At 42.3% G+C, this 27,034-nt stretch overlaps 1 protein-coding gene across 1 annotated transcript; it reads right to left on the bottom strand.

The window, feature by feature from the left end:
* Positions 1-450: 450 nt before the first annotated feature.
* On the bottom strand, positions 451-10,027 carry ATP6V0C (ATPase H+ transporting V0 subunit c). Its single transcript, XM_072597790.1, has 3 exons — positions 9,486-10,027; positions 1,652-1,835; positions 451-1,303 (listed from the first exon to the last, which is right to left on the bottom strand). The coding sequence occupies exons 1-3, from the start codon at positions 9,553-9,555 to the stop codon at positions 1,099-1,101; spliced, it is 459 nt and encodes a 152-aa protein (XP_072453891.1). The 5' UTR covers positions 9,556-10,027; the 3' UTR covers positions 451-1,098.
* Positions 10,028-27,034: the final 17,007 nt, after the last annotated feature.

Below are 27,034 nucleotides of genomic sequence, written 5' to 3'. Positions count from 1 at the left end.
GGAGACAAAGCAGGGGCACGACTCCGGGCACGAGTGGGACCGGCGTCCGGGGGCGGGGGGCGTGACCCAGGGGGCCGCGGTGAGGACCACGGCCCCCAAATGCAGACTTTCCCAAGTTCAGGGTTCGAGGGTATGCGGGTCCTGTGACCCCCCCAACCCACCGCTCCAGCAGCTCCAAAGGTATTTCCCTCCCCCCACCCCCGTCTCTCCCCATCTCCAGACCCCTACCCCTTTCCATTGACAGCATGGGGTCTGAACTTTTTATGCTGATGGCTGTTTCAAGAGACTTGGTTTCCTTCCTCGTCTCTGCATTTTGTCCATTTAAAAGCATCATTCCAAAAGAGGTCCATAAAAGGGATCCACGTCAAAGTCCATGACACAAGAAACACGAGGAACCTCCCCAGTAAATGCGCCCCAGCCATTCACAGATGGACACACCACACCAGCCCCTCCGGTCAGAATTTTATTTGGAAATATCACTGTGAGCCCTGGCCCCGTGCTACACAGCACCACTGGAAACACACCTTCAACATGTTCCCAAATCATACAATTCTTACTGATACCAGGACACTACAGCAATCTTGAGTTTCAAATGATCACATCCAAGGAATTCTCAGCACTTGACATTTAACCCCACAGTGCAATAATCTACCTATATTTAAGATTAATATATAGCATGGGAAATTGAAAATTCTTGCTCCATAAACGTTATGAACATGTCAAATCTTTATAAATAAACATCCAGTGAAGAGAAAAATGACAATCTAATTCATCTTTATACACAGAGTACTAACGGCAAATGGGTAGGGAGATTGCACGGCTGCCTGGCCGATCCCAGGAGGCCTCGGCCCCAGCTGGGCCCAGTTCAGGCACCATCCAATCTGGTGCGGTGCGACACAGACAGAAGAGTCACTAAGACATTGCGCATTTACAAGACCAACTACCGACTGGACAACTGCACCAGGTGTCAGGCCATTCGTTCTGGAGCGAATTGGGAGGGATGGGGTGGTTCAAGACGGGTCTTTACATCATACTCTGTGGCTGAAGGGGTCAGTGGAGGGAGAAGGAGGTGGGGCACTGGAAAGGGGAAAACAGGGTCTACTTTGTAGAGAGAATGAGGGCCACAATCAGGCCGTACAGCCCAAGCACCTCAGCGAAGATGAGAATCAGAATCATCCCCACGAACAGCCGGGGCTGCTGCGCTGTCCCCCGAACACCAGCATCACCTACAATGCCAATGGCAAAGCCAGCTGCCAGCCCACTCAGACCTACGCTCAGGCCTGCTCCCAGCTGAAGGAAGCTCCTAAAAGTCAAAAGTCAGAAGTCAGAGCCTCAAACAGGCTAGTTACTCACAAAGTAGGGAGGGGGGGATGCAAACCTAAATTCCTCCCTCCACTAACTACCCCACCCCAAATTCCCCAGAGGTCACCCTCCTCAGTTAATAGCTGTTGAATGAATAGGGTCAGCAGCCAAAAGGGTAAATGTACGAAGGCAGGAAGGGGGTAAGGAGAGGGGATCTTGTTACTGAGGAGGTATGGGTGCTAGGCAGATAGGTACCCACTAAATTATTCATGAGAGTTTCCCCTGTGACCTCAGTATGAGCTGAGAGAGGGGGCTGGGGAGGAGGTGGGAAGTCCAGGACTACACTCACTTGAACAGGGTGATTCCCGGTGTCAGAGAGTTGGCAATGAGTACAGCCACCACCAGACCATAGATAGCGATGATACCAGCCATGACGACAGGAATGATTGACTTCATGATCAGCTCAGGTCGCATGACTGACATGGCTGCAATACCAGTGCCACTTTTTGCTGTGCCATAAGCTGCACCAAGAGCTGAGAAAAGAAAAGAGGGAAGCAGTCAGTCAACAAGCATTTATTAAGCCTGTCTACCCTCAGAGTCCAAATTCTAATGGGGGAGGCCAATATGGAAAAAAACTGCACACGCAAGACACAATGTAAATGGGAGCTAATCTTATGGAAGGCACATGAGGAATGGGAATGTCCTCCTGTAGAAGGGGCCACTAAGCAAAGTCTTAAGGGAAGCCAAAAGGAGAAGTGAAAATGAAAACATTCCAGGCATAGGGGATAGCAGATGAAAAAAGCAGGTGAACCAGAACCTCCTTCAAAGCAGGCTTGCAGACAACACCTGAAAGCTTAACCCAAAGCCACTTGACAGTCTCATGCGTCAGAGAAATTGTTTATCTTACTTCTAGTCTGAGAGCACTTAGCACTCCTTCCCCCCCAACACCCTCAAACCATATATAGCTTGGCAAAGTGGAAAGAGATGGTGACAGCCATAAGCCCTACCTCACAAGGGTCAAGTTGAATAATAGAGAAAAGGCAGAAATGTGATTTAAGTCCATTCCTCACTGTTGGTGCAAAAGCTCAATGCAAACAAGGCCTTTAAAATCTAGGGAAATGCCTACCCCTTTCTTTACCAGTTCTTAACCTAAGATCCATGAATTTGGGAGTTTTATTCCATATACTCATAGAAACACAAACTGTTTATATCTGCTTGGTCACAATGCTTGACATCAAGGAGAACCTAATAAGGCAGGTTAAGAGCAAAATGGAAAGCTTCAAGCCTCTCTAGAATATTTTTTTAAGATGAGAAAATGATTAGTGTATCCAAATGGAATGTACATCAAGGAGAAGCAATTTAAAGTTTTATTTCAAAGGTTACACCACCTTAAGCAGACACCCCTAGCATGGGTTTTTACTTAGCTGAGAGAAGGTAGGGGAAGTTGGAAGCTCAAGTGTGTAAAGGAAAAAAAGGGTGAAAAACAGCAGAGCAAAATGGCTAGTTTTCTTCATTGTAAACCCTAGGACCTAAGATGGGAGGTATGAATCACCTTTCTGCTTATTCCAGAAGCACAAGTTATTACCATCCAAAACCCAGCACCGTTTCATCTGGTGAGCCTCCTCTACTATAGCCAGGAAAAGCTCTCTCTTGCTTCTTTCAACCCCAAATACCTTCTGATGTTTCATCTCATACTTGGAAATCCTAGTCCTAGTAGCCCAACACATCCAAAAAAGTGCACTGTTATGAGACTCAGGGAGAGACTATTCAGAAAAAGATGGCTAACAGTTTCAGATATTTCAGGTCATATAAATCTACTGGCTTTCTGATAAGTGATAGGTGACCTTGGAGAAAGAAAATGTCCACAGAATGATGAGGCTAGAAGGCAGATTTCAAGAAGGTGGGTAAGAAAAGGTCTGGAGGAAAACCAGGAATTTGAGATAAATTGGATAGATGACTTCCAAGGGTGAAGAGATGTACACAGTGGGGTGGGGGTTAACCTCACTGGTGAGAGATACAGAAAAGACACCAAAAGAAAGCTCACAGGGAGAATAAAAGCAAATTGCATCCAAGCCTTCTAAATCAAATATCCTACTTGAAACAGCATCTACATTTACTTCAGGTCAACAGGTCAAGATGCAAAGAAAGACAAGAAAGTGGCAGAAAATACCTAGAACCCTGGGAACAAGAGTTGTAGAATAAAGACCAACTTCTAAACTTAAAGCATTGAGGACCACTAGGTTTTTGCCAAGAACTCAGGCTCAAAGAAAGCACTTGCCCCTTCTGATTACCAGTCTTCATTTCTAACTGGCTGCTTTGCCTCTGGTCAAGTAAGATAGACAATTCAGAGTACTACAAAACCCTACACAACTATCATTTGTTATTAGCGTCCCTACTTCTACACTCTGAATCTAGTCTTCACAGGTTGCTTGACTAATCTTCCTAACGGACAGCTCTAATCACATCACCCAACTGCATAGACATCAAGACCATGCTCCCTAATCTCACAATCAGAGGCCATTTTGGCCCTACCTCAATTCTACCAGGATCTTCTACTGCTCCTGTGCAGTTCATTCATGCTTCTATACCTTCAAACTGCTGTTTTTCTGCCCATAATATTCCCCTGGTGCACAGCTGTACCTTATCAGGAAAAAGACTTTTCTTTTTACCCACCTTTACCAGAAAGCTATCCCAGATCATTCAAATCCACAGTGGATTCAATCTTCTTTAAAGGACTACAGCACTTCTGGTGTTGCTAACTGAAAATTTGATACATGCCTTGAGGAAAAGAATAAGGCTAAGATTCTCCTGTATCCTTCCACTGCACCGAGCACCAAGAATTTGGGCACACAGCTTTTTGCCATGAGGGAATTATCTGGAGTCATCCTGGCTCTGCAGAGATTTCCTTTAGCCTATAAGAGCATAGTAATAAGGATCTTAACTGAAGTCCTCAGCAATCATCTAATCAACTCCATTATCTATAGAGATATCCTTCAAGACACTTTCTTTCCCCCTCAGTTCCAAAGATCCTGGGTGACTGATTAGGCTGATTCCTGTTCTCACCAGAACCAAGCAGAGGAGGTAAGGGGGGAAAGGACATGAACAAAGACACCTGTAACAGTAATTAGCATGGCATGTAGAAGACAATAAGGGAATTGTTTTTTTTAATATGTTCCACGCTGAATGAGATATGAGGATAAATTGGTATACATGTTGAATACGGTAAGGCCTTGAACATCAGGCTCATAGGTTTGAACGCCTATGGCAGCATCAAAAAAGACTAGTGATGCTCATGGGCCAGATGGATAGGTTTAAGGAAACCCAATATAAATTATGAATAATCTAAGATAAAGGTGATGAGGGCCTAATGAGGCATTCTGAAGGAAGGGATGAAGATTTAAAAACAACTCAAGTTTTCTAATCTGGGAGGAATGGCAATGACAAAACGATACTCACATGAATAAAAAGTTAGGAGCACTAAGGTTCTGGGAAGCAAGCCTGATTAATGTGGCTTCAGACAAAAAGGAAACATCCTATAAGCAACTGACAATACAGAACTGGAGCTCAGGCAAGCAGATTAAGGGCATGGATAGGTTGGAAAGTCATCTGCTTAGAAGCAAAATAGCTGAACCATATAAAAATTTGCACTCTTCAAGGGAAAGCCCTTGGACAAAGCCTTGAGGAATTACTGAGGCAGAACAAAAGAAATGAGAAAAGACAGGACAGAGAGGTTGGAAAACCAGGGGAACTGGTTGATAAAAGTAGGAATGTTGTTACAACAAAGTAATTAGAGTTAAATGTTACAAAGAAGTCAAGGAAAATGCAAAAAAGGAAAAAAAAGGCATTGGGTTTGGCAAGAGAGTAGTCTTTGGTGACCTTGGAAAGAAGAGTTTCAGTAAAGTGGTAAAGACAGAAGTCAGACCGAAAGGGTATTGAAGGAGTAGGCATGAAGAAATTACTATGAGCATGAGCTGAGTTGGAGAGTTGCTAGATTAGGCAGAGTCTAAAAAAGGTTTTATAATTGTTTAAACTAGTAACAATGGGATACCTAAATGTATGTATTTGTATATAGAAAGAACCAGTGCTTAGACAAACTGAGGGTGCTGCAAGCTACATGTAAGGAAATAAGATTTCAACAGGATCAGGCAAAGCCTAAGGTTTGGGATTCAAGGTACAGTGGAAAGAAAATGAGATCTGGAGTGGAAGGACTTGGTTGTCTTTGCAGAGTACTATGTGGGCAACCTTGAGGCAAGTCACTTAATCTTTCTGGGCCCCAATTTCCTCCTGTTGGCCTCTAAGGTCCCTTCTGGGTCTAAATCTATGATCTGGCAGAAAAACTTTTGCTTTTAGCACTGGGAAAAAATATCTGTAATAATCCCTACCCCCAATTACTTTATATGTATTTAGTGTTTACTTTTTTCTATATACGAGTTCCTCTGTCCTACCCCCAATAGAATGTAAGCTCTTAGAGGGCAGGACCTCCAGAGCCTAGCATATATTTTTAATAAATGCTCTCTGAATGATTTGGGCACAAGCACATAGTAGCCAACATAAGATCTGAAAAGCCTAGAATGAACAAACAGTACCAGTGACCCCTTCATTCCATGAATCTAGGCCAGAGCAGAGAAGCTGGTGGAGCAAGTACAAAATGGAGGATACCTAAGGACTGAGCAACCAAAAACCAAGGGGAAGAAGTACAGGAACACAGTTTGTTGGGTCACCACCCTTACAGCGATTGCTAAAGACTCAAGGGTGGAGTTGGATCAATCCTTTGCTTCTGTGGTGGCAAAGACATTTTCAACCCATGCCTCAGGTTTGTCTGAAGTCAGCATACATTTGCAAAAAAGTTGCGCATCCCAACTCTATTAGGGTGCCTGTTCAAAGCAGCTAATGCATTTCATGTTATGACTTCAAAATACCTAGTAGAGAGTCAATGAAGGCTGTGGACACAGATGATTTAGAAATAGCAGAAGCTGCTTCTCACATTCTTCAAGAATGGGAAGTAGAGTTTCTTAAGGCTTTTGCCACAAATTAAACCCCATGTGATAAGGAAGAAATGATCAGTCAATAGCATTTGACATTGAGACATCACCGAAGGAAATCTGGCCAAGAGACAGGCCACAGGGTGAGCAGAACATGAGTCAGTACAAGATGGGCTGCTGGAGACCCTTGGAGTTGATGACTAGCTCAGTCCAGGTTTCCACTGATGAGGTATTTACTGTCAGCAGATGATATTTGGTGTTCAAACCCCTCACATTCCTATAAACATACTTGAACTCAGCCACTAAAGCAGGGCAAGACAGGGCTTGGTCACTGAAGCCAAAACCCAAACCCACTAGATGAGGATAAGACCAGGCCAAACCAGTCAAAGGAGACCGCTGACTAGGAATCAATCTCTCTGCTAAACTCTTCATTCTTCTCCTAATTACAACTTTCTCCCATATATGCTTCATCACAAATATAGCCCCTTCTGAAACCATTATTCCTGCCCCTCTTCCTTGTTTACACTCACACCCTTCAGTAGAACAAGGTCTTCAAAGGGTAGGTATGGGGGGGGTGGGGGTGGTCATATGCTTAGCATCCAGGGATCCTGCGTGTTTTCCTAGGATATATCACCAACTAAAGTGACTTCTCCCTAGCACTTTCAAGAGAAACTGTAAGTTTAGCCTTCAAAATCAAAGGAGGGGGGACTATGATAACCTCTTCAGTTATGCTACAACCCCCTATCTTCACCACTCCATACAACATTGATAGGTGGCTTCTTATCACCTCTAGGATCAAAAATAAAATCCAGTGCTGCCCTAGTGCTTTTCAACTCAGTGATGTTGGCCTCCTTGCTCTTCCTAGAACAAGACACTCCATCTATCAGATCTGGGCAATCTCACTGGTGGCTGATGCCTGGAAACTCTCCCTCCCCATCTCAGCCTCTTGGACGCCCTGCCTTCCTTAAAGTTCCAGCCCAATTTCACCTTCTATAGGAAGCCTTTCCCATTTTCTTAATTCTGCTGAATTCCCTCTATTTCCTATTTATAGCTTGTCTGAATACAGTTGTTTGCTGCTGTCTCATCCATTAGATTGAGGGCAGCTAGGTGGGAGGTAGATAGCATGCTGGGCCTCAGACACTAGCTGTGTGGCTTTGGGCAAGTCACTTAACTTCCATTTGCTTCAGTTTTCCCATCTGTATGAAGATAATAATAGTATCTATTTCCCAGGGCTGTTGTGATCAAATGAAAGAATGCTTAGCAGTGCCCAGCACATCCTGAGGGTTACAAATGTTAGCTATCCTTGTGAGCTGTACCCCAGGGGTTAGCGTTAATACAGAGTCAGGGACAGTGACCAACAAAAGTAGATTGGCTGGATCTCCCAAGGAACCTCAGAATGGCACACACCCATTTCTAAAGAATCTGAAGTCAGTCTTTAAGAGCACAGATTTCAGGAAGGCATCCATTTACTTGGACCCCCTTAGGCAAAAGAAAGTGAGAGGTCAAATTCTATCCATTTACTTCTTAGGTAAAAGAATACTAGGGTTTTCTACAGGCATGCTCTAGGGCCACAGTCTTAAGATTACTATTCTCGGTAAAGCAATCCAGCAAGTATTTATGTTAAACTAAAACAGAACAGTTCCTGCCCTGCAGGAATTTACGTTCTATTCGGAGAAAACAAGCACAAAGAAGGCAAAATTCGAAAAATATAGGAGGGGAGGGGAGAAAGTTTATATATAGACAGAGACGAGATGGGAGACAGAATAAATAGGAATATTGAGTAGATTGGTTTGGTGGGAATGGACTAAACCTTGAGCTAGACTGTTCAGAATTTTAAAAGCCAAAGAAATTTGATTATATTGTAGAGGGAAAAGAGGAACTACTATAAGCTTCTTGAAAAGGGGAGGATGACTGGAAAGATGGTGGTGCTTCAAAAACAGAAAGAGGGAAGTAAAAGAGTGCTTAAGGGGAAATAAGGAGTTACTTTAGATGTGCTGAGATTGAAATATGCCTGTGAGACATCCAGCTGGCTATCTGATAGACTGAAGGCTTTCAGGAGAGATATCAGAGCTAGATACATAGATTTGGGTGCTGATGAGAACACAGAATGTAAAGAGAGAATGGGGTCTGAGACATGGACAATGATCCAGCAAAGGAAAAGGAGAAAGCAGCAGTCAGAAAGAAGTGTCACCAAAACTAAGAGTATTTGACAATTGGTAATGATGGAGAGGAGTTTCATTTGAGTGATTAGGTCAATCAAAAGAACAGGGGCACTGAAAAGCAACAGTTTTTCCCCTAGGAAGAGGAGGCCACACGAGAGGAGAAATCATCCCATTCACATAGCTTGGGAGACAAGGGCTGCGAGGAATGAGAATGGAGCCTTCCGGGGAGAGCAGCGTGATATCAGCTCCGAAGGAAACCCAAGCCTCTCTAAAGTTCCCAAAGCACTGCAGGGGGCCACAGCCGAGACTCTGGCCAAACCTCCGAAACATCCGATGGCCGTTCTGAACCGAGAACCCCAGAACATACATGAAGGTTGTCTTTAGGAGGAAGGCCAGCGTTTCGGAGGCAAAGCCAGAGACGGCTGGGATGATTAATGACCTCCTCCGGACAGAAAGCGCTCCTGATACCATTCCAGCAGGGAGGGTGCCTCCGTGAGCTAGCTGCCTGCCCTCCAACCTGTTACACCAGTCGGGCACCCATGCTCCCTCCTGCAAGGATGGGCTCCAGGAGACCGAGTGGGCCTCAAAGCCTTTCTAACGAGGTCGCCCACAGAGCCATCCTGAAAAGGCTGGGGGTGGGGTGGGGGGGCAGCATCCCGGCATCTCCAGAGCTAAGATGGCAGCTCCGCAAAACGCAGCTCTCGCCCCTCCCCACCCCAGACCTGCGGGAGTCCGCAGGAGCGCGGGTGGGGGGAGGGAGAAGGGGCAGCCGCCCAGCACAGACCCCGCACCCACAGGCGGCCAGGAACCACAGGGTCCCTCCCCAGCCTCCCTTTCCCCGGACAAGGTGCCCACCACGAAGAGCCCCCCAAAATGAGGGGAGAACCCCTCCCCTAAGTCACATGACGCGCCGGCGGGGTGCCCCCCCCGCCGGTTGGAGCTGTCGTCAGCCTGTGACGTCACCAGGTCCGAGTCCCGGATGCCGAGGTCCGGGACCCCCGGGGACAGCGAGTTCTCGTCCCCACCCTGCCCTTCTCACCGCTGAAGACCATGGCGGCTGAGGCGCCCATGACGGCGAAGAAGGACGCGTATTCGGGACTCTCAGACATGTCTGCGCGGGGTCGGTAGGCCGGAAGGAGGACGGGGCGAGGGGAGAGAGGCAAGGGCACGGGGCTGGGTAGCGGGTAAAGGACCAGAGGGTGGGTAGGCGGGTGGGACGGCGTAAATTCGGGAGACACCGGCTCCGCTCCGCGATGCGCTCTAAATACCACCACCGCAGAACAAAATGGCGGCCGCAGTGGCGTCACATGATCCGAAGGCCCTGCCCCTGGTCTGCACCATTCGGCGACGGTAGGAGGGGACCGATCGGGTGGGGCTGGTCAATCTACATCACCTCTGGTCATCCCGGGAACACCACTACAGGCTTACACTACAAATTCTTTTCTTATTTGGCACAAGTGAAGACTCCTGACTTGATTTCGTTTCTGCTTCCGTAAGCGCAGCGCGGGGCGCTATCTGCACCCCCTTCGGTTTCAGATTCAGTGTGCCTGTCCGACCACCTGACTCCGGGGGCGGGTCCACAGCTCCGCCCTCAGCCGCAGGATTCGCTTTTATTAGCATAAGGGGTGTGTCCTTAAATTTCGTCCCGCCTCCTCTGCGGGCTCCGCTTCCCCGCCCCTCCAGGCCCAGGGACAGCCTCGATCTCTGCCCAGGGGACCCGAACTCCCGGCTTCTATCAGTGAAGCGCCAGCCTTGGTTTCCCCAGGGTCCAGGCTGCTGGCCTTTGTGTCAGCTTGCCATATTTCCGCATGTGTGGCTCCCCACGCACCCCACCCCCAGCCCACTCTCGTCCCTCTAGGCAGGCCGCGACCCCATCTTATTTTGTGCTCGCGCTCTTCCCTTCCTACCCCGGCAGAAGTGCTCCCCATGTACAGCCGCCCAGCCCCCGAAACCCTGGGGGTGGGGCGCGGTCATCGCAGGGGCTACTGCGGGTGCGGTGATGTGGGCAGTGGGCAGTGGGCAGCGGAGGGGGCGTGGGCCTCTGGGGCGGGGTGAGTGTCTCGAGGTCAGGGCGAGCCGACCATCAAACCCCGGACCTAAGACCCTCAGCCAGGCGGACACCCCCATTTCTGCAGCGAGGCCGAGGCCTGTCCAAGGTCATGCAAGGAAAGAAAGTCCCCCTGGGAGGCAGGAGGGGGAACTTCCTTCCCGACCACTGTTTCCCAACTCCGGAGGCGTGTCTAAGAGGGCAGCTGCAGCCCGATGCCCCCAGGCAGGTCCCGTCCGCCCGGGCCCCCTGGGCCTGGTGGGCCGATTAGGAATGAATGAAAGTTTATGTTCCCGTGCTCTTTGAAGGTTTCCTGAGCGTTCCTCCCCAAACAGCTCTATGGGGGGCGCAGTATTAGTGTCGGATTGGAATCTGACCCCTAAATCGGCCACAGCCCGGGAGCCAGGGGCGCAGTTCTTCTGGCCAACTGAGGGACAACTTGGAGGGCTGCAGGAGCTCGGACTCTTGTACCTAATGGGCATGGCTTCTGGGTCCGAGTCTCATCTGTCTGTCTCCCGTTTCCCTCTGTCTTTTTCCTCTTCTGTCTTTCTCTGGGATCTTAAACTGCTGACAAAATGATCTTCTTTACCCTGGGCTGCTGTATGTGAGGAGGAGGGGGAGGACATAATGCCTTCCCTTCATCCTCCATTGGGGCCACTTCCTCCTTCCAGTGAAAAATCACGGGTTTCAGGCTGAATCACAGGACAGGCTCTAGCAAGATATCAGGGATGTTGGAGGGTGGGGGTGGTGAGGAGAGCATGTTGTCCTTATATATAGGTGTATGTGGGGAGGGGAGATATAACATTGATCCTAGGGAATCATAGGATCATAAATTTAGTTTTTAAATAGCCTTCAGAGGTGATTCAGTCCAGTAGCCTCATTTTACATATGAGGACCAGAAAGCTTAAGTGTTCAGATACACATACAGTAGCAGATCCATATTTTGAACCTAGGTTCTCTTACCAGGTCCAGTGCTCTTTCAACCTGTAGAATACTTTGCTGGCCTAACTCATCAATCATCTAAGGCTGGCTTAAACCTTCCTGTCTACTTCCCAAACTCCTGGTTCCCCAATCCCAATCATCCAATGCTAGTGTCAGGTGTTATAGGCTTTCTCTGGCATCCTGGTCCTATGGAGATCAACCTTGCCAGGATTTCTTGGCTTTTCTATTAAACTCTCAGGAATCTCTCTTTGTAAATTCACCTTCATCACCCATCTCTTCCTCAAATAAAGGACGCAGCTAGGTGGTTCGGTGGATGAAGCCCTGGGCCTGGAGTCAGGAAGACTCAAATCTGGCCTTCAGACACTTACTAGCTGTGTAACCCCTGGGCAAGTTGCTTAACTCTGTTTGCCACAGTTTCCTCATTTGTAAAATGATCTGGAGAAGGAAGTGGAAAACCACTCCAGTATCTAAATGGGGTGATAAAGAGTTAAACATGACTAAAAAAAAATAGCAGTTCTCTTATAATCCTTCTATTTTCTGGTATTAATGGAAAGGTAGATTTCCTGAGGATACCACATTGTTTTTTCCTAATATTCTTTATCAAGTATCCTAGTATTCTTTCTCCTTTTTCCCCACCCACCCCCATGGCAGCTAGGTGGTAAAGTGGGGTAGAGCACCAGTGCAGGAGTCAAGTGGACCTGAGTTCAAATCTCACCTCAGACACTTGATACTTGCTAGCTGTGTGACCTTGGGCAAGTCACTTAACCCCAATTGCCTGCCTCATCCTAGGTCATCTCCAGTCATCCTGATGAATATCAGGTCACTGGATTCAGATGTCTCTGGAGGAGAAGTGAGGCTGGTGACCTACACAGCCCTCCCTCACTCAAAACAAAGTCAAGTGCAAGTCTTGTCATCATTTCTCTGATGGCATGGTCTTCTAGTAGACACTTAATGTTTGTGGACTGACTGAACTCATTATCTTTCCCCTTGAAAAAACCTCCCTTCTACCACCTTCCTTATTACTTGTACACCAGTCCCTCTTCCCAGTCCCTCAAGCTTGAAACCTAAGCGTAATACTGGACTCCTTACCACCACCACCACCACCCATTTCCAATTTGTTGCCATGGGCTGTTGACTTCACCTTTGCAACATCCCTCAAATACACCCCTTTCTCTCCTTTGACATTGCTACCTTCTAGTGTAGGCTCTCATCCACTCACACCTGGACTACTGGAATAGCCTGCTAATAGGTCTGCCTGCTCTAAGTCTCTTCCTGCTCCATCCTCCAGCCACTAAAGTGATTTTCCTAATATGTAGGTCCAGCAATGTCAACCCCCTACTCAATCAACTCCAGTGGCTTACTGTTACTTCCAGGATCAAATACAAAATGTTCTGGCATTCAAAGTCATTCATAACCTAGTCCCTTCCTTCTTTCCAGTCTTCTTAGACCTTACTTGGTACATGTGTTCTTGGATCCAGTGACACTGACCTGCTGGTTGTTCCATAAAGAAGACCCTCCACTTCTCAGCTTTAGGCATTTTCTCTAGTTGTCTCTCATGCTTGGAAGGCTTTCCCTCTTCAACTCTGCCCCCTGGCTTCCCTGGCTTCCTTCAAGTCCCAATTAAAAGTCTTTCCCAGCTCCTCTCAACTCTAATGCCTTTCCTCTTTTAATTGTTTCCTATTTATCCTGTATATAGGTTGTTTATATGTGGTTGTTTGCTTATTGTCTTCTCCGCCAGACTGTGAGCTCCAAGAGGACAGGGATTGTCTTTTGCCTCTTTTTGTATCTATTTGTAGCATTTAGCAAAGTGCATGGTAAATAGTAGTAGGTGGTTAACAAATGCGACTTATAGATAAGCAAACTGAGACTGGACAAAATTCAATTACTTGCCAGAGGCCTTTAGAAGCAGTAAGTGTTTGAAGCAGAATTTTGAACTCAGATTTTACTTACTCCAAAGTAAGTACTTTGCTTACTCCAAACCCAAGTAATGTAGATGTTGTGTTCCAATCCCACCACACACACACACACACACACACACACACACACACACACACACACAGTAGAATATAAGGTCCTTGAAATCAGTCTGCTGTCCTATGTTTCTATCCTTAGCACCTACCACAGTACCTTGTACAAGACAGATGCATAATAAATAAATATTTATTGAATTGTGTTAACTTTGAGCGATGCAAAAGAAAACTGAGGTATGATGGCAGGGGAATAGACTTAGAAGTAGAAGTGGGGAGTGGAGCAAGGAATATAGATGGGGTGGGTGTGTTCATCCTTCATTGCTGAAGAAGACCATGCCATCAGAGAAATGATGACATGACTTGCACTTGACTTTGTTTTGAGTGAGGGAGCAGGTCACCAGCCTCACTTCTCCTCCAGAGCCATCTGAATCCAGTGACCAGATATTTATCAGGATGACTGGAGATGACTCAGGATGAGGCAGTTGGGGTTAAGTGACTTGGCCAAGGTCACACAGCTAGTGAGTGTCAAGTGTCTGAGGTGAGATTTGAACTCAGGTCCTCCTGACTCCTGCTCTGGTGCTCTATCCACTGCACCACCTAGCTGCCCCAAGTGTCTACTATATGCCAGGCATGGAGATACAAATATGAAGAAGAAAAAGAAAGAGAGTCCTTCCTTGCCTTCAAGGGGGAGCTGAAATGGGAGCATAGTATAAAACTCAGAGAAATCCCAAAGTAGAGCAACCAGCTAAGAAATGAGGAGATGTTCTGAGTTGAGCTCCCTCCTGGAAAGGAGGTTTTGGAGCTTATAGCTCCAGAGGGACAGAAGGTGGTAAGGAAGTAGTGTCCTGTAATGGTAATTAAAGAGTTAAAGACCTTCCTCACCCATCTGTTAAGGAAAGTTTGATTGGGGAGACTCACACCTCTTGTTAATTTCTAATGAGGCACTGGTTTTTAAGGGCTGTGATGCCCCTCTGGCTCTGAAAAATGTATAAATTCTCTGAGGTGAGGTTTTACTTTGGGGCTTACTCTTTGGAAGTGTTTGTTTGGCCAGATGAGACTCTGGGGAATCGCTAAGGAGCCCCCCACCTTTGAAAACGCAGATGTTGGTGCTTCTCTCTCTGGTAACTATGTATTGATTATGGTCAGACCGTTGGGAGCCCTGTCTGTCCATTTTGATTTCTCTGTATTTTCTCTGAAGTTCAAGGTGCTGACTTTTTTCCCTGAACTAAGTGAATGATATATGTACTTGATGAAAGTGATTGTTGACCCCTTAAAAGTTGCTTTCCTTTTAGAAAAGCAGATCTAAGAACCTGTACAGCAGGTTCTTACATACACCTGTTGGTGTCCTTGCTGTTACTTGTCCCAAGGCTGATAGGATCTTTCAAGATGATGAGGTATTCCCAATAATGAGCCTCAGTTTTGGTCATAGTGAATTTAAGAGGTCTTACTGGACATCCAATTTGAAATGTCTGAAAGGTAGTTGGGAGACTAGAGGTCAACAGAGAGGTTGGGGCAGGATAAGTAGATTTGAGAATCAGCGTAGAGATGGTAATTAAACCCAGAAATCCCTAAGTGAAATAGTGCACTCTAGAAGAGTATACAGAGCCTAGGACAGACTCCTGAGGAACATCTAAAAGTAAGAGGATCCAGCAAAGCAGACTGATATCTCTAGTACTTCATGGTTGCTGTGAGAATCAAATGAGAAATTGTATGTCAAGTACTTTACAAACTTTAAAACTTTATAAATGTCAGTTATTACTATTATAATTAATATAAGGTTATTTGAGGAGGAGAAAAGCCCTGGGGACAGTCAAAGATAAGAATTCTGAAAGACAGAGATGGGGAAAGAGATGGTCCTACAGGCATGGGGTGGAGGAGGTGGGTCACCTTGTACAAATTCATGGTGGCAGGAGATAGCATATCACATTTAGAGTACAGCTAGTTTGAGTACAACAGAGAATCATTAATCATTAAGTGTTTATTAAAGGACAACTGTGTCCCGGGCACTGTGCTAAGTGCTAGCGATACTAACCAGTTTCTGCTCCTCTCAAGCCTACGTTCTTAGAATGGGGTGGGGCAACATGTGTATAAATAGGTATGTACAAGATACGTATAGAGTAGAAACTTTGGAAGGGAAGAGACTAGCAGCTGGGAGGACTGGGAAGAGGGTTGAGTTGGGTTTTTTTTGTTATTATTATGTTTAAGAAGGTGGCATTTAAGGCTAATCTTGAAGGATGCCAGGGTTATTCTGACAAGATAGCTCCTGAATGGAGGCAGACCACCCAACTCCCATATAACTACTTTAGTCAAACACTAAAGTTCACACCAGATCACATAATGATAATGGAAATTCAATGAGAAACTACAATAAGTGACTTCTTAGAAATGCACAAAAGATCAACCAGAAGCTGCAAGACAATGGGAAAGAGGGCCCCTTCCAGTGAGCAACCTTCAGAGAAGAGTTGTCTCTTAGCAAGACTGGAGGTGACCAGGGACATATATCCTACAAGGGTCTGTACCCTAAGACAGCAAGAGCTGAAAGCTCCCCAGAAAAGCACCAGGGTGAAAGCCTTGGAAGTACATGATTGAGGCAGCCAGAGGGGACATTAAATGGAAGGAAAATAAGTACCTTGAATAGAAAATGGTAAACCTTAGCCAAGAAATGGACTTCCTGAAAGCATGAAACAGCAAGAAACACTAGAAGAAAATCAAAAGATTAAAAAACAGTAAGATCTGATAAAAAAAAACAAAACAAAACTGACCTGCTAGAGAGAAATCTGAAGAATCACTAGATTCCCTGGAAACCATGATTTTTTTTAAAAACCTCTAAGAGTGTATAGTTCAAGAAATCATATTATTAGAACCAGAGGCAAAGTAAAGATAGAAATAATCCACTGATCCCATCCTGAAAGAAATCCCCAAAGGAAAAGTCCCAGGAATGTCAGAGCCCAAATTCAGAGTTTCTACGTCAAAGAAAAAATTGCTGCATGGGTCCAAAAAGAAGCAGAATACCAAAGAACCCCAGTCAGTGTCACACAGAAACTGGCAGCTATTAAAAATAAGAAAGACATCTTGGAATAATAATATTCCAAATAGCAAAAGGTATAGGCTCACAACCAAGAATATATAACTTAACCTGGAAAAGTGAGTATAATTCTATAGGGTATAAACATGAATCTTAAATGGAACAAAGGACTTTCAAGCATTTTTAGTGAAAAGACCAAAGCTAAGTAGAAACTTTGAAATACAAACACAGTAGTTAAGAGAAACCCAGAAAATTTATTTGAGCAATCAAAAGGAGCTATGTGATGATACAGTGCTAATAATGTTCGAATGGGTTAGAAGAAACATCTTTTCAGAAACTTAATATCTTTGAAGGATATCAGGTGAGTTACATAAGAAAAACTGAGATTCTGAAGTGTGTTGAAATTGTAACTTGTTATGGTCCTCCTGGCCAATCCATCCCTTTCTAGTCAGTATAGTAAGTAAATAAGTAAGTTTTTATGGGTAGCCAGTATAAAGGGGACAATAGCAGGGCATGACTGCAAAGGAAAACCTAAAAACTGAGGACAAACTGTCCCAAAGATCATAGGAGCATAATTTGCATGTATTAGCCCAAATTCATATCCTAGTAATTTGTGCTGAATCAGGAGAAGCCATCTAGGTGCTGTTTGTTAAAGTTCTGTTCAATGATGTAAATTCCAGACAAACTTCAGACCTCCACAAATCCAGATCAACAGAATACCAAAAGGGTTCTGATAATTTTGAGATTATGACTTTGAAGTCTTACCTTTAACTATGAGATGTTTTGGATATGTTAATGAACCAACCCCTAGGTGGCAGAGAGTAGTTGGTCTGTTTCCCCCCTGCCCCCAACTCTATTAAAAAAAAAGAGAGACCTCAGACCTCAGACTCCTGCCCCACCCACCAGCCCTCTCACATCACCTAAGAGTTCATGCTGCTCAAGCTCTGCCAACTCCAATTATTACTGTAAGTGACTCATCCTTTCTCCATCCCTCTTCCTCAGGCTGCCTGCCTCCCTTCCTGTTCCCATTCCCTTCCTCCTCAAGTTGTCTGCCTCTGTATCCCCATTTTTTAATTCTTGTCTTTGTGCTGTCCCACCCATGGAGGTTATTAAAATGTGATTGTTACCCTGTTTTCTATTGCCAGTCAAGGTCTTTCCCCATGAGTCCCCAAAGAACTGGGTGTGCTTGCCCTTATTTCATAATTTCATAAATTATCAATTTATGTTGGTTCCATTATGAGATTTTGGAGCAGGGAAAGGCATATACTAGTGTAGAAAGGAAGACTTGTTATTTCTTATAATTAGGGTTCATAATACAAACATGGAGGAAGGGGTTAGGAGAGTCAGCGTCACATAAAACTTACACTTATTTGAACCAAAGGAGGCTTAAGCACACACAAACACACAGAATTTGGTGTAGAAATTCATCAGATTCAACAGGGAAAGAAATGGGAATGGGGATTAAGAGGGAAAATGATACTAGGAAAGAAAGAACTTCAAGTAAAATGAATTTTCCGATCCTGAAGGAAGAAATAAAAGGGAAGTAAGCAAAAATAAATAGAAGTAGAGAGAAGAAAAAAGAAATAAAAGAACTAGAATATTAGGGGATGTAGAATGAAACATATTTTGGGACATGCATTTTTAGACATGGCCACTGTGTGCATTCATTTTGCTTGACTATGTTTATATATATATATATATATATATATATGTATAGGGTAGGGTAATAAGTACATAGTACAAAGTTACCCTGCTTTTCTGTTTGCTTCTAAGTCTTCTTTTGTTTTCTGCTGTATACTTTTTATTTTTTTCTCCCCCTCTCCCTACCCCACCCCACCCTACCTTACCCTACCCTATCCTAGAGAAAGCTACAATTAAACACAAATACACACACACACATACACATACACATATACCATACCACATATGCTTCTATTTATCAGTTTTTTCTCTGGAGGTAGATAGCATCTTCCTTCATAGGTCCTTTGTAATTGATTAAAATAATTTTTTTCCCTGAGGTAATCTAGTTAAGTGACTTGTCCAGGGTCACACAGCTAGTAAGTGTTAAGTGTCTGAGGCAGAATCTGTAATCATTCTCTTGGTACTGCTTATTTCATTTTTCATTATTTCATGCTAGTCTTTCCATGTTTTTTCTAAAGTTAACCAACTCATCATTTCTTATAAGACAGTAGTATTCCAGCAAAATCATATACCACAACTTGTTTAGCAATTTCCCAATTCAAGGTCATCTATCATTTTAACCAATTTAATAGGTGTAAGATGACATCTCAAAGTTGTTTTAATTTGCGTTTCCCTAATCATTGATTTAGAGCATATGGCTTTCTGTAGTTTTTATTTATTTATTTTTATCAAAAAATTGCCTGTTCATATACTTTGGCCATTTATTAATTGGGGAATGACTTGCATTCTTACAAATTTGACAAAATTCTTTATGGATTTGAGAAATGAGACCTTTATCTGAGAGACTATCTATGAAGATTCCCTCCCCCAATCTTCTGCTTGCCTTCTAGTCTTGGCCATATTGATTTTATTTGTACAAATACTTTTAATTTAATGTAATAGAAATTATCCATTTTCTATCTCACCATGCTTTCTTTCTCTTGTTCATAAATAAATTGTTCTAATCCATCAATGTGATACTTAATTTGTTCCATGTTCTCATTTTCTTGTGAACATCCCTTTATATCAATGTCATGTATCCATTTTGACCTTATCTTGGTACATGGTTTAAGATATTGCTCTATGCTCAATTTCTATCAGATTACTTTCCAGTTTTCCCAACAATTTTTACTAAATAATGAATTATTATCTCCCAAACTTAAATCTTTATATTGTCAGACAAGATTGTTATAACCATTTACGAATGCGTTTTGTATATCTACTCTGTTCCACTGATATGCCTCCCTATTTCTTTGCCAGTACTAGATAGTTTTAATACATAGTGTCCTATAATATAGCTTAAAATCTGGTACTGCTAAGCCTATTTCCTTGATATTTTTTCATTAGTTTTTTTTGAAATTCTTCACCTGTTCTTCCAAATGAATTTTGCTATTTTTCCTAACTCAGTAAAGTATTTTTTTGTAATTTAATTGGGATGGCTTTGAATAAATAAATTAGATAAAATTGTCAATTTTATGATATTCGTTTTGCCTACTCATGAACAATTAATACTTCTATAATTTTGGACTTTATTTATATTTAAAGCATTTTATAATTATGTTCCTGTAGTTCCTGAGTCTGTGTAGGCAAGTATACTCCCAGGTATTTCTCCCAGGTACTGTCTACAATTTTTAATAGGGTATCTCTTGCAAGATTTTGTTAGTGATATGGAAAAATGCTGATGATTTCTGTGAGTTTATTTTACATCCTGCTACTTTGCAAAAATTATTGTTTTAACTAACTTTTTAATTGAATCTTTAGGATTTTCTAAGTATATCACTGTATTGTCTGCAAAAAAGATAGTTTGTTTCCACATTTCTCATTCTGATTCCTTCAGATTTTTCTTCTTATTGCTAATGCAGCATTTCTAAAACAATATTTAATAATACTGGTGACACATAATTTAGTTTCCCTGTTATCTCTTTTAATTAAATCTGTTTTAACTTCCAACTTTGTCTCAGATCACGATTGTTACTCCTGCCTTTTTTTTTTTTACTAATGTATAGTAAATTCTGAATAAATTCTGTTCCCTTTATTTTAACTTTGTGTGTATCTCTCATTTTTAATTGTGTTCTGTGGATTCTGATTTTTAATCCATTCTGCTATCCATTTCCATTTCATGTATGAGTTCATCCCATTTACATTCAAAGTTATAATTACTAGTTGTGTGTTTCCCTCCATCCTATTTTTCCTTTCTATCCTTTTCATCCTATTTACCCTGTCCTTCTTCATAAGTCTAATTTACTTCTAACCCCTACCTTAATACCTCCCTTATGTTCTCCTTTTATCTTTCTATTCCTTAATCTGCCCACCCTTCTAAAAGATCCTTCCTTGTCTTGTCCCCTTGCCCTCTTATTTCTTTATAAATTTGGAAAACTTTTGTACCCTTCTAGATGCATATGGTTTTTCCTCTTTAACCCAGTTCCATCTGTTTCCTTTGCGTCAGTTCTTCTTTTCATGCCTAATTTGTATGAGATAGTTGCTCCTTTTTACTTTGATTTGCTCAGTTTTATTTTTTAGAATTACCTCATCATACTCAGCTTTTCTTTCAAATTACTCAAATAATCATAACAGTCTTAAGAGTACTGATAACATTTTCACATACAAGAAGTAAACAGTTTGATTTACTGAGTCCCCTTATAATTGGTCTTTAATGTTTACCTTATGTTTCTCCTGAATCTTATGTCAAATTTTCCATTGAAGTTCTGGTCTTTTTGTCACAAATACTTGAAAGTCTTTCAGTTCATTAATATTCTTCTTTTTTTTTATTCAGGATTATACTCAACTTTTCTGGGTAAGTTATTTTTAGTCACAACCTTAACTCATTTACTCTTCAAAATATGTTCCAAGACTTATGATCTTTTAATGTAGATGCTACTAGGTCTTGTATGATCCTAATATTAGCTCTGCAGTATATAAAATTTTTTTCCTTGTTACTTGTGATCTATTCACCTTAACCTGGGAGCTTTGAAACTTGGCTATCTTATTCCTGCAAGTTTTCCTCTGGCAATCTCTTTTAGGTGGTGATTGGTGGATTTTTTTTTCTATTTCTACTTTACCCTCTTCCAGAATTTCAGGGAAATTTTCCTTAATAATTTCTTATATTGTATCAAGATTATTTTTTTAATTATAACTTTTGGGTAGTCCAACAATTCATGCATTGTCTTTCCTTGATGTGTTCTCCAGATCAATTGTTTTCCTAATGAGGTATTTCACATTCTTTTCTATTTTTTTTCATTTTTTGATTTTGTTTATCATTTCTTAGTATCTTATGTCATTAGCTGCCCCTTGCCCAATTCTCGTTTTCAAGGAGTTAATTTCTTCCTTAAGCTTTTGGATCCCTTTTACCCATTGGATTACTTTCTTTTCATAATTTTCTTGATTTTCTTGGATTATTCTTATTTTTTTCCCTAACTCTTCCTCAATCTCTCTTATTTGATTTTTGAAGTCCTTTGTAAGTTTTTCCAAGTTTTTGAGCTTTTGACCATTTGGCATTTCTCTTTTAATTAGGAATAGCTTTTTAAACTTCACTATCTTTCTCTGAATATGAACCCAGATCTCCTCTATCCCCATGGTAGCTGTTTAGGGTCAGGTTTTTTCTCCTTTGTTTATTCATTTTCATTTTGTTTTATTTTCTTTTTAGTAACTTTTATTTATTTAGCAGCTATTATTGTAGTTGGTTCTAGTTCTGAGATGTGTGGAATGGTGCCCCAGGCTTCAGGTCCTTCTGTTATTTTCTGGGTTCTGTCTCCCAGGGGCCCAACCTTAGGTAGTCCTCTTCACCCTTAAGTCATGCATGGCTAGGGTCTCCAGCCATACTGTCCCACAAAAATTCTTGCCCTCTGTGGTCTTTCCCATCACAGCAAACTTCAGTTCTCCCCTCTTCCCTGTAGCAGAAACCAGGCACTCCATTCTTTTGCAAGTGTCCACAGCTCTCCAGGTCCCTGTCCCTCTGCTACTCCGCTCACCAAGCATATGCTAGTTTTTCCTCACCCACAGCCTCAGTTCTACACCTCAGGTGGTCAGCACAACAGGGCCTGGCATCCCAAGAAAATGGAGCGTCCTTCAATCTTCCCCTACTCAGCTGTCTGACCCCTACACTGTCTGTGAGGGTACCCCCTGACTCAGCTGTGCCCAGGTCTTGTTTGTTGAAACAGTGGAGTTTGCCTGGAGGTGTTTGCACTTCACCTTGACCAACCTCTGCCCCTGGAGGTCAAGTTTTTCCTGAGATCCTCTCAGGATTGTCTTAGGAGGACAACTGCTTTACCTCCACTTTTATTTATCTTTTGCTACTCTGTGTTCAATTTGAGGGGGTGTTCTGTCTTTTTTGTGGAGGAAATTTGGAGAGCCTAGAATTTTCTGACCTATTCTAGCGTCTTCCCAGCATCCTCTCCTGACTGTGCCTTTGTGTTACAGAGTTTTTGTTTTGTTTTCTAGTTTTCTCAATGGGGTGGGAATACCAGGGGGAGGGGAAATTTAATACTGGTGACATCAAAAATAACACAGTCACTGTAATACTTTTAAAATAATGTAGAAAACAGAAAGTACTTCAGAAAGAGACAGAGCAGGAAAGTTTTAAAAGTATGTAAAATTTATTATGTTTTATAAAAAAAAAAAAAGGCTCAGATTCCTTAACAGTCTAGCCAATATGGTGGATCTTTAATAAACTTTGTTTTTCTTTGGCTGAAAAAAAAACCCGAAAAGGTATTAATTCAGTTTCAGACAGAATCCTCTTTTAATATTCAGCTGGGTGTATGAAAATGATCTCTCTCAATTTTGAATGACTTAAGGACTGATCCATGCAAAGAGCAAACACAATTCTAGAACAAGCAGGAAGTACGCAACCTACCTCCTAACAGAAAAGTTAATAGCTCAAGGTGCAGAATGAGACATATTTTGAGACATGGCCAGTGCAGGAAAGTTTCATTTAACTACGCATATTTGTATAACCCCCATCCCAGGGCCTATTTATATGGGACTCTCTCCTTTGTGGAGATGAATGCCCTACCCAGTGGTGAGGGGAAGGGTGGAGTTGTTGAGAGGCAACAGAGCTGTACCCTTTGGAGTACCTTTTGGGACCATTCGGGGTTAATCCCTTTGGGGACTTTTCAATAGCTAATATCTCTTATGGAATTCTTCAAGTTTTAAGTCATTTTTTGGGCTCTTGACTTCCAGCTTTGAGAGACACGATAAAGAGACCAACCCCACTTCAGGTAGCTAAAGGAAAAGACTCTGGGAAGACATGAGGAGCTGGCAGTCCCCAACATGTCCCTTTTCTCAGGTAGGTACAGTAGAGACTTCAGGAAGTTTCCCTTTGGGTGAGATCAAGGACTCTTTCTGTTGGTTGAACTGAGTTATCTTTCCCTTTGTGAGAAAACTCATTCACTCTATGTTGTCTTCTATGTATTCTCCTATGTATACCTTCTCTAATTTGTTTTACTATGATTCAAATAAATGGATTTCTTTGCTATTCACTATATGAGTTTATTGTGTTACTGGTATTAGGTAGGAAAGGAGTCGAGCTTTGCTTTTAGAGCTTGGGGTTCCCCTTCCCCCCAGAAATGGCAAAGCAATCAGAAGTTGGATGGAACACAATCATATCCCCTATGTGAATATTTAAGGGAGCATAGGTACCACCTTCTCTCTGGGGAGATTAGAGGGGGACCCTGGTCCCAACTTCCTGCTTCCTCTTTTGTCAGAAAGTAAAGTCTCCTTTGGAGCAAATGAGGCTCGAGATGTTTATTCTGCCTCCCTTCAAGCTGCACACAAGGATTCTGACATGGGTGGCCTCACATGTAGGGCCCCCTACTCTCTTTACTGTATGGGGTTCTGTCTGTGGGAACAGAATTTTTGGCCACTTATTTTTAGAAGATACTATGGAGCTTGTTTTTTAGGCTAGTTTTTTCTTCTTCTCTAAAAGCTGGGATAAATTGTGTCTGTTCCGTGTTTTTTTGTTTTGTTTTGTTTTGTTTTTTTATTTTGTAATGTTTAACAATCGCTGCCATACAATTGTGATTTTATCCCCCCCACCTGCCCCCCACTCCCCCCCTCCCTCCCCACGACTGCATACAATTCTGTATAGATTCTACATATACTTTCCTATTGAGTATATTTTCACTATAGTCATGCTATGTAGTCAGACTAAGATAAATGAAAGAAATCGTATAACAAATCAGAACATGATACACAAACACATACACATACACAAACATGATCTGCTACAATATGTGAGTGACTTCCATATTTCTCTCTCTGAGTGTGGCAGGCATTTTGCCTTGAGATCCTCCATTGGGATTTTTTTTTTTTTTTTGGTAAGAAGTTCTTGTGTTATTACAAAAATCTAAGTCTACCAGAAAAAACTCTCACACACTGTGGTTGTTGCTGTGCATAAAGTTCTCCTGGTTCTGCTCCTTTCACTCAGCATCAGGTCATATAAGTCTTTCCAGGCCTCTCTGAAGTCTTCTTGTTCATCATTTCTTATGGCACAATAGTACTCCATTACATTCATATACCATAATTTATTCAGCTATTCCCCAATTGATGGACATCCCCTTGACTTCCAGTTTTTGGCAACTACATAGAGTGCTGCTATAAATATTTTTGTACATGTGGGACCCTTTCCCATTTTTATGATCTCTTGGGGATATAGTCCTAGTAGCGATATTGCTGGGTCAAAGGGTATGCACATTTTTGTAGCCCTTTGGGCATAGTTCCAAATTGCTCTCCAGAATGGTTGGATGCGCTCGCAGCTCCACCAACAATGAATTAGTGTTCCAACTTTCCCACATCCTCTCCAGCATTTATCATTTTCTTGTTCTGTCATGTTTGCCAATCTTATAGGTGTGATGTGGTACCTCAGAGTTGTTTTGATTTGCATCTCTCTAACCAATAGTGATTTAGAGCATTTTTTCATATGATTATAGATAGCCTTAACCTCTTCCTCTGAAAATTGCCTGTTCATATCCTTTGACCATTTATCAATTGGGGAATGACCTGTTCCGTGTTTTTTCAATAATTTAGTCTCTCAGAGCCAGTCCATCCTGTTTTCAATGGCACTACTTGACTACACCATTTATCATCTCAGGATTATATTGAACAGCCAGTAAAACCCGCCCACCTCCCCTCCACCCCCCACCCCCAGCGCAATCCTCAGTAGGCTCATTGTTTAGATTCTGAGGGCCTGAAATAAGTTTAAATAGCAATTTTTTTACAACCTTATTTATATTTTATATTTATAAATTAATATTTTTTCTTGACAGCATCATTCCCTCCCAGACTGATTTTTTTTTAGGATGGTGAATCTTAAGGCCCATCTCCTTTAGCTGTAGTTTTTATTGTGTTCAGTTGTTTCAGGCATGTCTGACTTTTTGTGACCCCATCTTGGCAAAGATACTGGAGTTGTCGCTATTACCTTCTCCAGATCATTTTACAGATAAGGAACTGAGGCAAACAGGGTTAAGTAAGTGACTTGCCCAGAGTCACACAGCTAATAAGTATCTGAGGCAGGATTTGAACTCATGAAGATGAGACTTCTCTATTCCAAGGCCAGAGCTCTATCTACTGTATCACCTAGCTGTCTCAGTTCTTATCTAGTCCTTAATGACTGAATGAGTGTTGCTTCATGCAAGCAAACTAAGGCCTGGGAAAAGTTCTTTATTTAGAAAGATAGTTTTTGGCATTTTCCTGTGATCAGCTTTATTTCAGAAGCAGAATTTTGTTTTCCCATTTTGGGAAACACTCATTTGTGGTCATGTCCCACTCTTTGTGACACCGTTGGGGGTTTTCTTCTCAAAGATACTGGAGTAGTTTGCCATTTCTTTTTCCAGTGGATTAGGCAAACAGAAGTTAAGTGACTTCCCCAGGGTCACATAGCTAGTGAGTGTCTGAGGTTGAATTTGAATTCAGGTATTCCTGACTACAGCCCCAACACTCTATCCACTGAGTCACCTAGCATAATTAGAAGTAGAAATTTTTTTAGAACCACAATTTTGTTTCTTCTTGGTTATATCCTGGAATATTTTTTTCAAAGTAATTTTTATTACTTTGTATCAGTTTTTTTTTTTGGAGGTTTAACAAGCCTATCCTGACTTGGCTATAGCCTACTATTGTGCAATTGCTACATTGATTGACACTTAAAAGTCTAAATGCTACTGAATGTAAGATTATTTGCTTTATGTTAATATATGAACAAATCACTGGAATTGTTTTCGTTATTTGAATTCATGTCTTTTGTTGCTTTGGTAAGCACATTATATTAATCTAATAGATCACTGTTGTTGCAATACTGTACATTTGCTAACTGAATTAGTATTTGTCTATTAAAGTAGGTACATATTGAGCAAGCTCTAGAAAATAGGAGAGCCAAGATAATTGAGGAGTATTATTTTGCTTTTAGATTTAAAAAAACACAGAGGTCTCCTCATATCAAGAATAAACCCGAAACTTAAGAATAAGGACATTTTCAGGATATTGGACAGAAAAGTGAAAGGACTGGAAGACAATTAAGGCCACTTATTTTAAGGCAGGTGAGATAACTCAGGAACAGAGGCTCCCAAAGTGGGGGAGTACTGTCCACTGGGGGGCAGTAGTAGCTTCAGGTTCAACTGGGGGCATTGAATAAAAATAAGGAAGCAAAAGAAGAGAATTTTGAAAAACCCTTTGTTCATGTTTCATCTGAGGTGTAAGAGTTAAAGTTATAATGATTACATTATTTTCCATACAAACATATAAGCAAGTTGTAACTGATCAGCGCTTGTCTTCCGAAAAGTCTTAATATCAGATGTTGGCAGGGGAGCGTGTCATGTCAGAAGTCCAGCATGCTGTGTGCACGTAATAAGATACCATATGCTTACATGATGCAATGTTGCATCGTCAAAATTTCAATGCAGGAAAAATAACCTACAAATTTACAATAAGATGGGTTA

Source organism: Notamacropus eugenii, chromosome 1 (genome assembly GCF_028372415.1).
Source record: "Notamacropus eugenii isolate mMacEug1 chromosome 1, mMacEug1.pri_v2, whole genome shotgun sequence".
NCBI classification, from domain to species: Eukaryota; Metazoa; Chordata; class Mammalia; order Diprotodontia; family Macropodidae; genus Notamacropus; species Notamacropus eugenii.
The sequence above is the reverse complement of the archived record's forward strand: the minus strand, read 5'-3'. Positions and strand labels throughout refer to the sequence as shown.

Bases quoted from the DNA above. Each gene is read 5' to 3' on its own strand.
- ATP6V0C (XM_072597790.1), bottom strand. From the start codon at position 9,555: ATGTCTGAGAGTCCCGAATACGCGTCCTTCTTCGCCGTCATGGGCGCC. The intron at 1,836-9,485 runs GTGAGAAGGGCA...TTCTTTTCTCAG, and splicing joins AGCCGCCATGGTCTTCAGCG to CTCTTGGTGCAGCTTATGGC. The intron at 1,304-1,651 runs GTGAGTGTAGTC...TTTGACTTTTAG, and splicing joins CCGGGAATCACCCTGTTCAA to GAGCTTCCTTCAGCTGGGAG.